Source organism: Phyllopteryx taeniolatus, chromosome 16 (genome assembly GCF_024500385.1).
Source record: "Phyllopteryx taeniolatus isolate TA_2022b chromosome 16, UOR_Ptae_1.2, whole genome shotgun sequence".
NCBI classification, from domain to species: domain Eukaryota; kingdom Metazoa; phylum Chordata; class Actinopteri; order Syngnathiformes; family Syngnathidae; genus Phyllopteryx; species Phyllopteryx taeniolatus.
This window is the reverse complement of record NC_084517.1, coordinates 8337810-8354804: the sequence shown is the minus strand read 5'-3', so window position 1 is coordinate 8354804 and position 16995 is coordinate 8337810. Positions and strand designations below refer to the sequence as shown.

The 16995-nt window shown below is 40.5% G+C and overlaps 1 protein-coding gene across 1 annotated transcript; it reads right to left on the bottom strand.

The window, feature by feature from the left end:
- Positions 1–6891: 6891 nt before the first annotated feature.
- On the bottom strand, positions 6892–16575 carry rtbdn (retbindin). The gene is made up of 6 exons (XM_061749993.1): positions 16401–16575; positions 14461–14622; positions 14274–14373; positions 11340–11468; positions 10451–10547; positions 6892–7933 (listed from the first exon to the last, which is right to left on the bottom strand). Exons 2-6 carry the CDS (start codon positions 14618–14620, stop codon positions 7580–7582), a joined length of 840 nt encoding a protein of 279 aa, XP_061605977.1. The 5' UTR covers positions 14621–14622; positions 16401–16575; the 3' UTR covers positions 6892–7579.
- Positions 16576–16995: the final 420 nt, after the last annotated feature.

Genomic DNA, 16995 nt, shown 5'->3' with positions numbered 1-16995 from the left:
TCACCGCGAGCACACTGATTACGATCATAAACATCGCACTAGCATTCCCCACTCGAAATAAATAAGGCTCAAGTGTCACCGCCGCGGTGGCGTAGTCTCAATTTACGCACAAGGCAGGCTGACGTGATAATAATGCCCACTGAAAACAAAAAAAACAAAAAGGGAAAAAAAGACAATTAAAGCCTGGCGCTCCGCACGCCTCGGCCCACAACCCACACCGAGTATGTGTGGGAACATCTGTGATGCGAGCAGTGACGTCTGAAGAGCTCTGGGTGGGTTTGTTAGTTTCCTCTGCACGAGTCCCCTTCCCTTCTCCTCCCACAGACACGCAGACCCGGCTGTTGTCTTCTGCACAACCACACACAACACTTTAATACGTTAACCACAAATAATATCGCAGATATTGACCTTTCTTAGTTTAAATTACCATTCCCCTGTATATCGACCATATTTATGTAGCCTGCACAGTATTGCAGTTAGGTACAGTAGCCTACTCACAGAGCATGTTTATCTTCTGAATGTTGATAGTAAAATGAGACTGCAGGGATGACGAGTGTGATGAAACACACTCACACAGCATAGTATTGGCCTTGAACCAGTACATAATTGAAATGTGCCCACGTCTGAATATGTAATGCAGTATTATTTGTACTGAATTGTGGCCAAGAAAATACGCTTATCCTATCTCCATAGAACGTCCATGGAATGAAGCGCTTTTGTGGGGTTACATTGCCCTCTAGTGGAGATTAAGTAAAATTGCAATCTCCAACAGCATAATGATCCATCCAGCCTTCCATTTTCCATACCGCTTAACCTCACTAGGGTCGCTGGCGTGCTGGAGCCTATCCCAGCTGACTTTGAGAGGCGGGGTACACCCAGGACACATATAAACAAACAATTATACACACTCACATTCACACTTACGGGCAATTTAGATTGAAATCATACTATTTACAAAATGTTTGGATATTCTTCTTTCTATAACCTTTACAAGTGAACTTCATTTGACCTCTGAATTTTTGAATACATGTCTAATTGTTCACTCTTTTATTACTTTTCGCATAACTTCATAGAATTCACTACAGGTGTTTGATCCATGAAAATGTCAAAGGACATCCACTTCTATTCCATTCTGTGACTCTTCCAATCTCTGTTGCAGCCTGCTGATTTCACTGTGACGCTCTACGATCATGGCCTCTTCCCTCTGAGAACCTTCTGACAGCCATAAAATGTTATCCGGGCCTTCTGACACCCCCTGATTTTCATCTGGACCACAGGTGAGTCTCGGTCGAGTACTTTGGGTGGGCTAAGCCCATGACCTAATTTTGGTAAGTACCCTTCTGAAATTTGATTGAACCTGTTAGACCTTGAAAAAGACCATTTGGTGGACTACACAAAATAGGGGTAGCCTCGCTACTAATAGATGATAATAATAATAATAATCTCTATGTATTCAATACATGATAAAACTCTGGCTTATTGTCAGAAAAGCACATACCTTTGTAACAGTGTGAATAAAATATGAGTATTTCATCTCAGAGGAAACGAATATTTAAAACATTTCTGCTCGTCTCTAGCTCTATCAAATAAAAAATAAGTTTTTTATAAGGTCACCTTTTGATTTGAGGAATAGACAAATACTGTTGGAAATGTACTATATACAGTGTAACAACTACACAAAAAAGAAACAAAGACAAACTCCATGATGTATTTTTTTAACAGTCGATCATCTGCACAAAATAGCGTATGCCCAGCTACTGAAAAGCAGACATTTGCAGTGTTTCATAAGGTGTCCTGTTGTGAAGTAGCATTTAACTAGATCCGACACATAGTTATGGCAATGAAAGTGACCTGATACTGCTAGTGTTTTTTTAAAAACTGAAAATAAACACATACACTGCAAAATCTCAAAATCTTAAAAAAATAAGACTGTGATGAGTCTTATTTTATAAGTTTTTAAAAACAATTTTCACTTTCTTCAAGCCATTTTTTTACTTGAAATAAGTAGACAAAAAGTTTTCCAGGGCAGTAAGTTATTTTTTTTATATGCCCCCTGCAATTTTTTTATTTTATAATTATTGATGTGATTCATCTTATTTTAATAATAAAGATAATTAAATAATAAACATATAACAAATAATTAGTTTTGATTAGAAATGAAATATTCTTGGTCAGATTAAGATTTTCTGCCCCATAAAAAAAACCAAAAAAAAACGAACATGACCTATCTTGGCATAAGATACGTCACGGAGGCATTTCATATTGTATCAGATTCACTGGGAAAAACCTCTTTGCTATTCAATTAGTGAGCGGGAGCTCAATGTGCCTAATTAGCTAATAGCTACCCAGTACGCACCATTACAAGCCCCTGCCGAGTCAGTGCCGACACATAACATAGAGCAATTCCAGAGGAGGGATTGAAGCATCACCATGTGCTCAACTGTCATTTAATAGATTGTGTCAGGGTTGTAAATCAAGCATTACCTAATCATTAGCTTTAACTGTGACTTTAGATATGAAGCAGGAATTTAAACTTTTTTTTAAGGACGTATTCATAGGGTGGGCTAAGGCAAGTTTTGGATGGGCTTGAGCCACTGATCTGGACACAAATATTCTCAAACGTGATGCCCCCCAGACCTAAGAATACGGTGGTCACAATTTATGATACCCTAACCCTAACTGTGAGAAATTGTGACCTCTCTCTATTTTGCTTGTGGTTGATACTAATTCCCCAAAACTTTAACCTGCCCATCTGACAGCCATAGAATGTTGTCCTGGCCTTCTGACATCCCCTCACTTTCATCTGTACGCAAATATTCTCAAACGTAATGCCCCCCTTAGCTCAGAATACGGTGGTCACAATTTATGATAGTGGGAATTAACCATCAGAAAGTGTGACCTCACTCTATGTTGCTTGTGGTCGATCCCAATTCCAAAGAACTTTAACCTGCCCTTCTGACAGCCACAAAACTTCATCCAGACATTCTGACATCCCCGACTTTCATCTGGACACAAATATTCTCAATTATGCTCCCCCCATGAGCTCATAATAAGTTGGTCACAATTTAGTATCGTGGGATGCAACAGTCATAATTTGTGATCTCACCCCAGAGCTCAAAATATCCATCCATCCATTTTCTACACCGCTTATCTGTAGAGTCACGGGTATGCTGGAGCCTATCCCAGTTAACTGCGGGTAAGAGGCGTGGTACACCCTGAACTGGTTTCCAGCCAATTGCAGGGCACATACAGTATAAACAAACAATCATTCACACTCATATTCATACCTACAGATAATTTAGAGTCTTCAATTAACCTACCGTGCATGTTTTCGGGACGTGGGAGAAAACCCGGAGAAAACCCACGCAGGCACACGGAGAACAAGCAAACTCCACACAGGCGAGGCTGGATTTGAACCCGGGTCCTCAGAACTGTGACACGGTCACCATTCCAAATATGGTGGTCACAATTTATGATTGGGCGAAGAAACCATCAGAATGTATGACCTCACTCTATTTTCCAACAATTCAGTCAATTCCACATTACTTATTCTGTTGAATGAATGGCAACAGGTGGATACTGGGGGGATGGTAGATAACTAAGATAAAATGGCTGCAGATCACATAATGGGATCCTCCAATGTTTTAAAGCTAGAGCTAAGGTAGAGAACAGATTAGGAGATAAAGGCGATGCCCCCACATTTCCTAATAGGATGTGCAACGTGAACTCACAAAGTTTGCTGGAGACACCTCATTAAGTGGTAAAAACTTATAAAGACTAATCATATTAGATTATGGTCTCTGATAAGCTTATAGACTGGCAAGGCTTTTAAGGGAAGTGATCTACTGTAATTTCTCGGTTATGTGCATTTTCTGCCAAATGTCAGTGGTGCGCATTATACATAGGTGTAGGGGAAAATGAAAAAAAAAAAAAAAAACTTTCCCATTTTATAAATGTATGCCGCTATCTAAAGGTTATGAGAAAGGGGTACACTTTGATTCTAATATACCACCGCCACATAGAGGTTATGAAAAAGGTGTGGCCTACACTTTCATTCCAATATGACAGGGGTACGTATGACTACATATATCTAAAATATATAAAAAATAAAATTAAATGTGTTTCGGATGGCCCTTCATGTTTTCTTTATAGAATTGTACCCATTTACAAATTCTGCCTGGTTAATCAAACATGAGCACAACTGTGTGTTTTCTCATTTACTAAATAAAAGTAGGGCTATGCATTTCAAAATAAGATCAAGTAAAAAAATAGAAAGTATTACATGTTCAAATAAAGTACTTAATTTCAGAATAATTGTTTGAAAAAAAATATTGATAATACTTCATGTTTTGATCATATGGGTAGAAGCAAAATCATGCATTGTAAAAATGCATTATACATAGGTAGAAGGGTTTTCCAGAATTTTGAAGTCAACTTTGGGGGTGCGTATTATACATGGTAGGCATTATACACGAGAAATTACGGTCCTATTCATAAGATTGATTTTCATTAAAGTGGGCTGATCAGTCCTATTTTCCCTCACAGTATTTCTAGTAGTAATATTAATAATGTTTATTTATCTGTACTCCACATTGTTTTTCGAGTGGCTGATACTGTACGGATCCAGTAGTTATTTGATGACTTGTAGTCAATAAAATGCTTAAACTCATCACACAGTACTACCTCAGTCGAAAGCAGATCAGTCTGCATTCTTGGTTAGTGGATGAGAATAGACAGTATGACGCCCTGTTCTACATAAAGAACTATGTGTGCTTTTAGAGTCTAGCATAGCGCTAGTAAACCTTAACCTTACAGACTCACTAATCACCGCTGTCCCGGCCTGCTGTAATGTGAGCTGTCATGGAAGGCTCAAACAGTAATCTATATACCAAGAAAGAGTGATGGCACCTACCCCATTCTGATGAAGGCCGTCCTTCCTGAGCCAGTCCAGTGTGCCCCAGAAAGAGGGCAATTATCTACATACTGCAGTCCCTGTTCGCTACAAAAGCTTGCCAGCCACCGGTTAAGTGAGAATAATCTGCTAAACCTCTCATCATTGCCTCTCGTAGGCAATGGGCCAGAGACAATTACTCGATTCTGACTCATTTTTCAGGGAAGATTATAAATCCAAGATATGTTCCTCTTTGTAATCCCTGATTGCCTCATCCTTGTATCATTGGAGCCGACATGTCAAACTATTTCTGAGTAGCTAGTGTTGTTAGCCACACGTTGTTGTGTCAGCCTGGTGCGTGTGAGGTCCCTAATGTTAGCTTCAAAGTTGGGTGCTCTGTCCCCAGGGATACACATTACAGTGGCTGGGGTTTTAAACTTAACGTTACAAGTGATGGAGTCACTTACGACTAACGCGAGGGTGCCAGTAGGCCGAGAAGGAATGGTACTAGCTAAAGGAGGGAATCTGTTATGCGTCTAAACAGACTCACACCGGTTAACTAACTACTCAGAGCTAATGCTAACAGGACTAGTAGGCCGGCAACAACCTATGCTATTAGGTGTGCCCACCACTTATATAGTTACCAAACTATTCTGCTCTAGTTGGTGGACACGTCCCTCTCGCAGGGAAAGGCTCCCAAGGAGAAGGGTGCATTCCAAAAGTGAAACCAGCCTCCAAACAAATAAATATTTTCTATTTAACTAAATTACCCTGAAGTAATTACAGTATTGTGATTGTTAGTTGCTTAGCTAACTTTTCTCAAAACAAGTTTTTGTCATCTTTTCGGTTCTGGTCAGCAATCATCACTTGCGTTCTGCCACCCAGAACTATCCTGGCACCTACTGTTTACAAACATTCTGAAATGCCCTAATGGCGACAAGTGCCAATAAATAATTTTGGAGTAAACATTTTTTTTCACATTAAAGATAAACAACATAAAAGTGGTTGCGCAATTGTGCACACCTTCAAACTACTCACATTTTGATGTGGTCCTATTGGCCCACTTTTTCTTGCAAAAGCATTCCAATCCTATTAGATCGTGAATGAATCGCTCTGTTCCATCTCTCTTTAGGTCACTCCACAGTTTGGCAATTTAAATTCAGGTCAGGGCTTTAGCTGGCTGCCCGGGCTTCCAAATTCGGTTATCTACTCCAGAAGACGCCAATCTTTTCATGTATGCTCTGGGTCATTCTGCTCCTGAAATACGAAATTTCTCTTCATTTTCAGCTGAGTCAAATCTGACCTTACAGAGGCTGCTCTGAATTCCCTTCACTAAGGCCACATGATGCAGAGTAGGAATATTATAATAACTTTAAAAGTATTTAAAAAAATGACAACATACCTGTGGGATTCGGATGATAGCACCCTGGCTGGCTGATCTGTGCAGCACTGTTAAAATAATGTTGTTGTCTATCTTTCGGCCTGGTTGGAAGCAATTATAGTACCGGCATACCTTAAAGGCAGACAATCCATTGTTTTTCTAATGAATTTTTACTCAACTCTACGTAACTGACTGATACCGTTCAACAATTAGATATCTTATATGCCAGTTTGGGCCATGGAATGGAAGGAACCAAATTAATAAATCCTACTCGATCATACAAACACAATAATGTTTACTCAGGTACTGTCCATTGTATTAAAATGGACAGCACCTGAATAAATTTAACTACCGGTAATTGCAAGTGTGCACTGAATGCAAAAGTATGCAAAAAACTTTGTATTTTGGACAAGAAAAATTAAGAATCAAATTAAGATACTGCACAAGGGAGTTGCCATAGTTGATGTTGCTCAATTTATCACAGCTGATGCCATGTTGTTCTTGTCAAAATGCTTCAAACGTTTTACTTATTTATTTTACATGGGAGTTGTTTCTAGTGTATTTTAAAAATCTAAACTAAGTTGAAAGATTAAGCCTATTCCAAATATGTACTACAGGATGACGAATAGAAGGTTTTCTTTATTGAGAACATGACGATAACCACACAAAAACTTTCCCTTTAAAAAACATTTACATCTAATCTTACCGCAAAATGGCGCTATATAATATAATCAGAATAGAAACATTCACTATGTCGCACTCTCTGTGGATTTAGTCTATAACTTCTGAGCAGATTTTATTTCTGAATAAACCTTCCTCCAGGTACAAAGCATACCTTTCCAGTGTCATTATCATACCACACCCTTCCCATCCCAAACACTTACATGCATTATAACCCTTACTTGCTGTGGACCTTTTCTCTTTAAAATACTTCATGACAAGCACACTCCACAATATGGTATCACAACAAGAACTTGCTTGGAAAAACTGACTAGAGCACAGATTCAAACAGATGTCATTATTATTGTATTGTCATTCGAGTTCCTAATGTCAAAGTTCATGATGCACTTTGCAAAAACTGCCCAATTACTGAGCAAATTAAGCTTTGCCATGTAATTTGGAGACAAAACACCCATGCAGTTAATATTTCATAAGCAACATTCATGAAATGTCATCTCATCATGCTAGAAGTATGATAACGACAGCTGGAAAAGTTAGCGAAAGGAATGAGGTAAAACTCCACTTCAATACATGGTTTAATAAGAGCTAGACAATTATTTCTAAATACATTTACTGAATATGATTCTCTACAAGCCACTTCCACTCCCCTCCCCGTCGTCCAATATGACTGAACGCTTGCGCAGGACAGAGTTCCCCTTCCTGCCGCTCCCCGTCTGTGGGGGCAGCTTGGTCTGGCAAGGAGACAGATACGGAGGCAGCCCAGTCTTGGTGGTATCCAGCTCCTCCGGGTCGTCCTGGTGGGCCCGGAGGGCAGAGATCACATCCTTGTCAGAGGGACTGAGGGTCAGGCAGCCACAAGGGTGACCACCGCCGGGGCTGCCATTTGCTCCAGCACCTCCAGCCTCCTCAGATGCATCTTCAACAATCATGAAGGCGTCACCCCACAGGCTTTCACACAGATCTCTGCCATGTTGATACATCTGAGCAAAAATATATACAGATTTTTTTTACAGGCCCTACTATGGAAAACAGACTTCTTAATCACTTATATACAAATAATTGGGTCTCTGGAGTACTTGACCACCCATCAAGGGCTCTTTTCGTGTACTGCTTAAATCAGACGTGTGTGTGTGTAATTCTGCGCAGAGGTGGGTTAAACCGGGTTTTTGTAATTGGGCACCCTCTGCCAGGTGTAGGAGGTTTTTTTTGCCATTGCAAATTATGGCAGATTATAAAAAGGTCATACATTGAAACTCTACTACCTTGAAGGATTTAGCCTCCTCATCATCTTTATGATACAGTGATGATTCTGTCAGGCCTCACAAAGATGAACACATCTAGCATGATTACTTGCAACATATTTTATTGCCTCCTGTTTTCTGAAACCATTTTGTACAAGTGATACATTCTAATATGTAGGAAATGTGTGTATTTTTTTAAAGATTAAAATGGCTATAGAAAGTAGTAATATAAATACAAATCGAAGAAAAGTTTTGATTATTCCAGTAGCGCCAAGACCTAAATCTGTGAGGGTACCTGAAGGAAGCTGGGGGAAAGAGATGCCGTCGTAATTTGACATATTTTGAGTGCCTTGCCAAAAAGGAGTGGGCTAATATTGTCAAATTAAGATGTGCCATGTTAATAGATTCCTACTAACATGACTGAATGTTCTCATTAAAGCAAAATGTGCTTCAAAAAAGTAATTGTTTCAGTATTTGCATACTTGTAAGAGATTTCTTATTATTTCATCAATTAAATCTGATAATTTTGGGAACTTTATCATTTGTTTATATAACACAAACCTGGAATTTTAAGAGAGGGTGTGTTCACATTCTATCTTCAGTATTACTTCCTGCTTGTGGTTGAAAAATAAGAAAGAAGCCTGTTTGTTGAAAATATGTTCAATGCAGTACATCTGTGGAATGTCCACCAAGTTCGTAAAGTGGCAGGACATACCATGGAGTTTCGCTGCATAACGTGAACATGCTCATGGAACAGCAATGTGCATGATTTATGTTTATGGTATCTGACTTTTCCAGAGACCCTATTGAAAAAATACAAACGTGGAACTTGATCAAAGCTTTTTAAGATTAGAAACACAGGGTTGACTGTCAAAAACTCTACACTCTTGAGAAGGAGTTAAAATGATTGGGAAATCTTCCTCACACACACACACACACAAGCAAGCACGCACGTGCGCACACTGTGTACGTGTGCGTATTAGCTGCCTTTCTCTCTCTAGTGACTTCCTAATAACCAGCAATTAAGATGTACTGCCAAGCCACTGTGTACTGCAGCCCATTTGCTCCCCTTTCCACACAACTTCTCCTTTATGTCTCCAGTGTGTTACTTTCCTTCTCTTGCCAAAATCCTAATTTGTGTACCTCGCTTATTCTTCCTGTTTGCATCTAGATGTCTTCTTCCTTTCGTCTGTTGGGGGATTAAGACTAAGGCACACAAGGTGTTCAGAGGGCAAAAAGCTGTAATATATTCATCATGTTTGAAGGACAAAAAGGATGTCAGCTCTTTCACTGTGTAACATGCCTGACACACATACACACAAACGTGTCCTTCCCTGGGGACACATCGTTTGCTGCCAAAGCTTATTCAGTACAAGCACAAATTTCCCGGGGCTCTACCCTGTCCTTGACATCTTTTGCTTATTCACTTCTGCCCTTCTCCATCCCAAATCTTACACTGGACCTTTTTTTGAGTACAAAATGAGGGGGGGGGGGAAATCTTTGGTGGCAGAAATGGCAAAAGTTCATTTATTTGCAATTTTAAAGAATTGTCTTTTGACATACAGCACGTAAAAAGAAATATGTGGAGCACCTCAATCATACAGACTATTCCATATCAGCCACAACATTATGACCACACACTGTAGCTATTGGTATCCATTAGAATAGCTTTATTAAAGCCTTAAGGTCCTCTCATCTTGTAGCCAAACTATGTAATCAAAATATTATAAATGGCTTATAAGGTGCAGTACAGAACTATGTTGCAAACTACACCCATCACAATAAACAAACAAACAAAGCAAAGCTGTGTTTTGTCATCTTTATTGATGCAGAATTTAAATACAGCCCTTGAATCGAAGCTCATTGGTTATTTGCAAATGGCCAATCTGTGTAAAACTGCTGTGCATTTTTAACCAACACTGTTCCTGTGGATTTATTGGGTTTACTGTCAAATGTAAAAATTCTGAAGTAAAATTCATGTTTGTGACCAAATTGTTCAAAGCAGGCACATCTTTCTTTGAGTCTTATCAAGAGAGATAAGCTGTTGTATGTTGAACTTAAAATATTTTTTCAAGCTCCATTTCGATTTATTTTTTTATTTTTTACGATATTAGCGGATTTTATTCTGACCATAGGTAGACCCTTCAAAATTTCACCTTTTGCCTTCATCTCATTTCGACATACACCAAATGTTTGATTCAACAGTGTCATTCTCGGTACACATGGAAACACACGTGCACACACATACTTGCCTACCTGCTGATACTGAACACAGGTTCCAGTGCAGTTGCCTCCTCTTGGGTCTATGGCCCAATTACGGGCACATGTCAGGTCTGTTCTGCAGGCATCAAACCTGCAGAAAAAAATGTGTACAATAATTCATACTAATGCTATCGTGTGTAAAAAATGATATTTCCAATACATTTTTAGCTTGTTGCAACTTAATTAAAGACCTTTGTTTTGAGGCAGCCATATTGTCCTGTTTTTGTCACAATACTGCTTATAGCATAAAGTATGGATGTATATTTTCAATGTATCTGAAGATTGTTTCAGAGAATGTCTGATCACTGGGCATGACACAGCAGCTGCCCACAGCTCCTCTTGGATGGGTTAAAGCGGGAGTTTGCAGTATTAAAAAAAAAATCACTTTTTGTCATATTACTGTCAGTATACGGTAAACCTAACAGCAATACATTAGTAAAATGATATGTAAAAAAAAGGTACTCCCCCTCTGGCCCCATCCACTAATTAGATTTTTAAGAAACCACTGCATCCAAGGAAGAACAGTCTATCAGAGACAGAAGACGTGACCGATAAGGTGTCAATCATGTGACCAATAGGGCTCTTGAAAAAAGAAGATTCTGTCTTGCCTGTTAGGGTTTAATGAGATATCACACAAAAGGGGTACAGGCTAAACTTCATAGTGTTACCTGCCAGACAGTTTTGGGTTGAATTTTAAAAAATAACATTATTTATTTTTGGGTATAAGCATTTATTTCTTTATTTTTTTCGTCAGCTTCATTTTCCAGCCTCTGATATCACGGTTTAGGGCTGTTGGTACACTGGTTGCTAATCTCCAGGGTTGAGTCAAGACAAGCACTCATTTTGATTTTGGCAAGCTCAGTGATGTGCTTGGCAGTCTCACCAATCGTGGCAGAAGCTGTAGCAGAGAGGCACAGCCTGGATGTAAGAGTGGCGATGGGGATGAGGCCAGCGGGCGGCATCTGGGGAGCAGCTGTAGAAACATGACACACGCTTCAGGAAGCCTTCACACCTAAGGAGAAAAAGGGGACAGTCGTTGCTCATGTCATGTCTTGATATGCATTAGTTTTCTTTAGTGGCGACAGTGGTCACTGATGGTGTAGTGGGTACACGCGCCTGACTTTGGTGCGGTTCAGTTCCCACTCAGTGGTAGTGTGAATGTGAGTGCGAATGGTTGTCTGTGTCCATATGTGCCCTGCGACTGACTGGCAACCAGTTCATGGTGTAGTCCGCCTTTCGCCCGAAGTCAGCTGGGATAGGTTCCAGCACCCCGCGAGCCTAACCAGGATAAGCGGTGTTGTAAATGGATGGATGGATAGTGGCGACAGTGGTGAGCGGTCAGGTTCAGCAAGGCTTTCTCTGCTGGCCTAAACATTATCGGAAACACCTACAGGTACAGCCAAAATGCTAATATTTGTTCCATTAAATTGGACTGATTTATTCCCAACAGTCGAGTAGTCTCTTCATTTCGAATCCTTTCTCTTGGCTGCACTGCTTCCAGTATGTTTTACACAGAGGTGGGTGGTAAAGCGATACATTTCCTCAAGTAACGTAATCGATAAAATGCACTTGTCAGAGTACTTTAAATGCACTGTACTTTTTAATTTTACTTGAGTATTAAAGTGAAGAACGATCGATACTTTTACTCCGTTACAATGATCGACATGCCATTCGCTACTTTTATTTATCCATTCATGTGTCTGCGCGTCTTTTTTTAGACTCCATCTTCGACTTCCGCACAGTGCGCCCGTTGCGCTAATCAAATGTGAACACTAATGTCATTTGACTCCAATTCACCAATCAGACGACACAAAGCAGTTACATGACCACACACGTAGCCTTTGCGAGCCAATTAAAATGACTCAATTTGGGGGGGAGGGAAACAGACGCACAACTGTGTTTACTTTACAAACTCCAAAAAACAACAGCTTTGTCATGCAGCTCTTAAATTGTGACTGCCCAAACTTGGATTTTTCGGCCCACTTCTAACTTGAGAAAAGACCTTGAGGTAAGTTGTAGATGTTTTTGCTGTTGTTTTGGCAGTGGATGTGGCAAAATTAGCACACGCACACACACAATCACTCACCATCAGCATTTTCATGAAATCATTTAAGTTAATAAAGCAAATCATTTTTCTGTAGGGGCAGAGGTGACTGGTCTGACTGGTTAGCACATCTGCCTCAAAGTTCTGAGGACCGGGGTTCAAATCCCGGCCCCGCCTGTGTGGAGTTTGCATGTTCTCTCCGTGCCTGCGTGGGTTTTCTCTGGGCACTCCGGTTTTCTTCCACATCCCAAAAATATGCATGGTAGGTTGATTGAAGACTCTAAATGGCCCTTAGGTGTGAATGTGTGTGCGAATGGTTGTTTGTTTATATGTGCCCTGCGGTTGGCTAGCGACCAGTTCAGGGTGTACCCCACCTCTTTCCCGAAGATAGCTGGGATAGGCTCCAGCACGTGACCCTTGTGAGGATAAGCGGTACAGAAAAGAGAATGGAGGAATTTTTCTGTAGGGCCCAATGCATGCAATTTAAATGGTGGCAGGTGTGTGTCGACTCCCATATATTATGTTTTTTAATTTGATGTTCATGATCTCATCTAAAAAAAAAAAAGAAAAAATTAAAAAAAATCTGGTTACAAATTACTCTTTACTTGAGTAGTTTTTTTATTGAGTACTTTCTTACTCTTACTCAAGTAAATATTTGGATGACTACTTTTTACTTTTACTTGAGTCATATTATTATAAAACAACAGTACTCTTACTTGAGTACACTATTTGGCTACTTTGGAGGTCCAGTAGTAGCCGATGCCGGCCCGTTGGTCAGCGATTTCCGGGACGGAGGCTGGCGCGAACAACAAGGCCCAATCAATTGCGACGCGACACTCAGACCGGCATAGTGACTACACTGTAGCCTTGGGAGGTACTCGGGGCACCAAGGGGTTTCTGCCTACCTCCCAAGGCAGTGGAGCGCTGGATTCTGGTGGTAGCAGCCTGGCTAAGCGGTATGACTGCGTATAGCCAGCCCCAAACTAAATTTTAAACACAACGGCTTATTATTTTATACTGAGACAAGACCACGACAATATCGAGGCACTTTTAATTTTGCGATATCGCGGTATCGTGAATATTGTTACATTCCTACCATCCATCCATTTTCTACACTGGGGAGCTGGAGCCTATCCCAGCTGACTTTGGGACAGAGGCGGGGTCCACCCTGGACTGGTTGCTAGCCAATCGCAGGGCACATAGACCTTTAGAAAAACAACAATTTGCAAGTTATTTGGCGAGAAAGAAATACAAGCAATTCTGTTGTTCTGTTACCTCCCCCCAAAAAGTTCTTTCTAATTACATTTATTTTCATCTTGTACAGTTTAGTGAATTGCCATTTTGAAAAAAGATCAGTCAATAAGAGTTTCGCTGGTTTGCAACTTATATTTGTTTTCATATAAATTACATTATATACAGTACAAGGCATGACATTAACTTTTTTTGGTCACCAGCCACTGTGGCTACTGGTTTCCCGGAGTTAATAGCCACTCAGCATTTTAACAAAACACAATTTATTATAGTACTGTATATATATGTTGTTGTTTTTTTCCCCAACCGAAGTACATTCATCAACAGTGGGGAGTGGGAGGGGGGGTGCTGACATACATTTTTTCAGATCAAAATACAACCCTCCAAAGTGACTAGTCGGAGTGGCTGTGCTATCCGCCACAGCTGAAATTCTCACCCACATTTGGGAGGTTGGTGGGTGTTCATGCTAAGTCCTGATGCATAATATTTTGGTTGTGTATTGGATCAATGTTGAAGTCTTACGCAGGATTTAGTGGCCCACACTTGTCCCACGGTTCATTCTGATTGTTGGCAGAAAAAGAATGGGAGATGTCCTGGATGTCTTCCTGTGTGCAGCAACTATCTGTCAAACAGAGGACACACAGCCATCTGTCAGTCAAGGTGCCATTGTAGTCTCACTTGCAGTGTTTCTAATGACCCAAGCACTCACTGTCGGCATAGAGCCTACACTCCCTCAGGTGAGGCTCTGGGCTGGGCGTGGCCTTGTGCTTTCCATCTTGAAGACACAGCCCATCTGAGCTGACTCCAATAATTAGCGCAGTTGTCCAATAGGCGCATATCAACAGACGAGCGAGCAAGAGGATGATCATGTCTATAACCACAAGGAGTTTAGTGAATTGGAGAGTAGCATGCGCTCAACCCATTAAAATGCATTTACAGTGTACCGCAACATATTGCGGTTCATCATTCGTACTCCTGCTATATCACAGATTTTTAAGCATTTTAGAAGTATACAGCCAAATCAAAATTTAGAGTTGCGCGCCATCAGTGTAGTATCTCTGAAGTCTACTGGAAGAGCTCCAGTGTAATTAACAGCAAGAAGAAGAGGCATAGAAGGTCCCCAAGTCCAACTGACCGGAAGTAATATTCGCTGTTCCCACAGAGCAGAGAGAATATATGTCTCCTAGCATTAAGATAGCGGACTTTCGTTAGATGAAATTACGTGGTTTAGTTGAATGTTTTGGTGTCTCAATATATATATATATATATATATATATATATATATATATATATATATATCCATCCATCCATCCATTTTCTGAGCCGCTTCTCCTCACTAGGGTCACGGGCGTGCTGGAGCCTATCCCAGCTGTCATCGGGCAGGAGGCGGGGTACACCCTGAACTGGTTGCCAGCCAATCGCAGGGCACATAGAAACAAACAACCATTCGCACTCACAGTCACGCCTACGGGAAATTTAGAGTCTCCAATTAATGCATGTTTTTGGGATGTGGGAGGAAAACCGGAGTGCCCCGGAGAAAACCCACGCAGGCATATATACATATATATATATATATTTATCTCTCGTTTGCTTTACGTGTCAGTTACAAAGTAACCTTTAACTGGGAACAACAAAATAAGCAGTTGGAAGCAAGCACGCTGTGCCTCTTATTTGAAGAACTTTGTGAGCCAGAAAGAAAGAACAGAAGCTAAGGAATACTATAGTTTGAAAAGGGTCTTTTAATAAGTTCAAATGTGTGGGAAGGGTAAAACTATTGTTTATATGTTTATATATGGCCTATATATAGCCTCTTTGTATCGTAAATTTTCACCTATTACGTCTTGGTCTGGAGCAAATGCCTCGTCATGAACGGAGGTTCACTGTAATGCATTTTATTCTCTCTCTAGCCAATAGTTGAAATAATTGTATCATCATTTTCTCTCGAGCCTGTCCCTGTTGTCCACCCAGTAAGAGTGGCTGAGACGCCCCGCAGACTGTGCGCTCTGCATGTGGTGACCTAATAGCAGGGTGAGCCTAATTAGGTGGGACTGAGACACCGTGCTCAGATGGATGACATGCGTAGTCGTGTAATCTGACAAGCTGCTGCACCCATGTGTAGGCTGCAGAACACGAATTAAACAAATCGGCTGGCTGCATGGCCTCAGGATGGGTCTGACCCACAGAGATATACGGTTAAAAAGCACATGATGAATTACGAGTGGACGGATTTAAAATAATGTGGTTGTCGGATACATTAAATTAATTTGGGCAAGTGTTTTTTTTCCTAGTAATATTATACTAATTAATGCTATGACTCTACTACAAGGTGGACAGTTGCATCAACTACAATCATATTTATTATAAACCACAATGCTTTGAAAAACTATCACCCTAAATCAGCTACTTTTCAAGACAACAACGAAAATAAACTATGTTAGCCCTTTGTTGAAATTGGATCCATTAGATAGATATTCAAACATACCACTAACTTTATAATTATATAATTTTTTTTAAAGACTGTCGTGTTTTTTCTCTCTCTCTTTTAAGGTAACCGAGGCACAAAATCTTCTCATGATCTTTCTTGTTGTGAGAGCAACAAGTATTTCCTCAAATTAATTATTATTTATGAAATGACTTAGATATGCTTACCTGCTGTTTGTCGGAAAATATTCTCCACTGGATTACTTCCAAATGTTTTTTCCTCACACAAACGGTTTCCTGAGAAAGAGGCTCCTGTCACTCGCTCTCGTGCCGGCTGGGGCTGCTGCTCGTTTATGTCTGGTTTATATGAAGGACATTTTACTCCCGTCCCTTTGGCAACACACACCCCCTGCCATCCTCTTCTATGCTCTCTCTCTCTCTCTCTCTCTCTCTCTCTCTCTCTCTCTCTCTCTCTCTCTCTCTCTCTCTCTCTCTCTCTGTCTCTCTGTCTCTCTGCTCCCTCCCTGTTAATCTCCCAGTGAAGACGTTTGCTAAATCCCCCCGTTGACAGTGTAATTTCTGCACCACTTCGTCCGAGACAATGCAATTAGATTTCTCAAATTGATTTCAAGACCAAACCAGACCCCGTTGGGATCATTCGCATCATGTGGTGCTGAGTCACACTGGTCTTCCAATCTTTCTGTCCACACACATAAACACTGAGGTCATGGCTTTTTCCACATGACAAGGTTAGAGGAGGTATATGAGATTTAATACTGGATGTTGATCTGAGGACTGACAGCACAAATCTCGGCTGAACTAA

Excerpts from the sequence above, each read along its gene's own strand:
- rtbdn (XM_061749993.1), bottom strand. The coding sequence starts at position 14,620 with ATGATCATCCTCTTGCTCGCTCGTCTGTTGATATGCGCCTATTGGACA. Across the intron at positions 10,548-11,339 it reads TACAGCTTCTGCCACGATTG|GTTTGATGCCTGCAGAACAG; the intron begins GTGAGACTGCCA and ends TTTTTTCTGCAG. Across the intron at positions 7,934-10,450 it reads CCTGTGTTCAGTATCAGCAG|ATGTATCAACATGGCAGAGA; the intron begins GTAGGCAAGTAT and ends ATTTTTGCTCAG.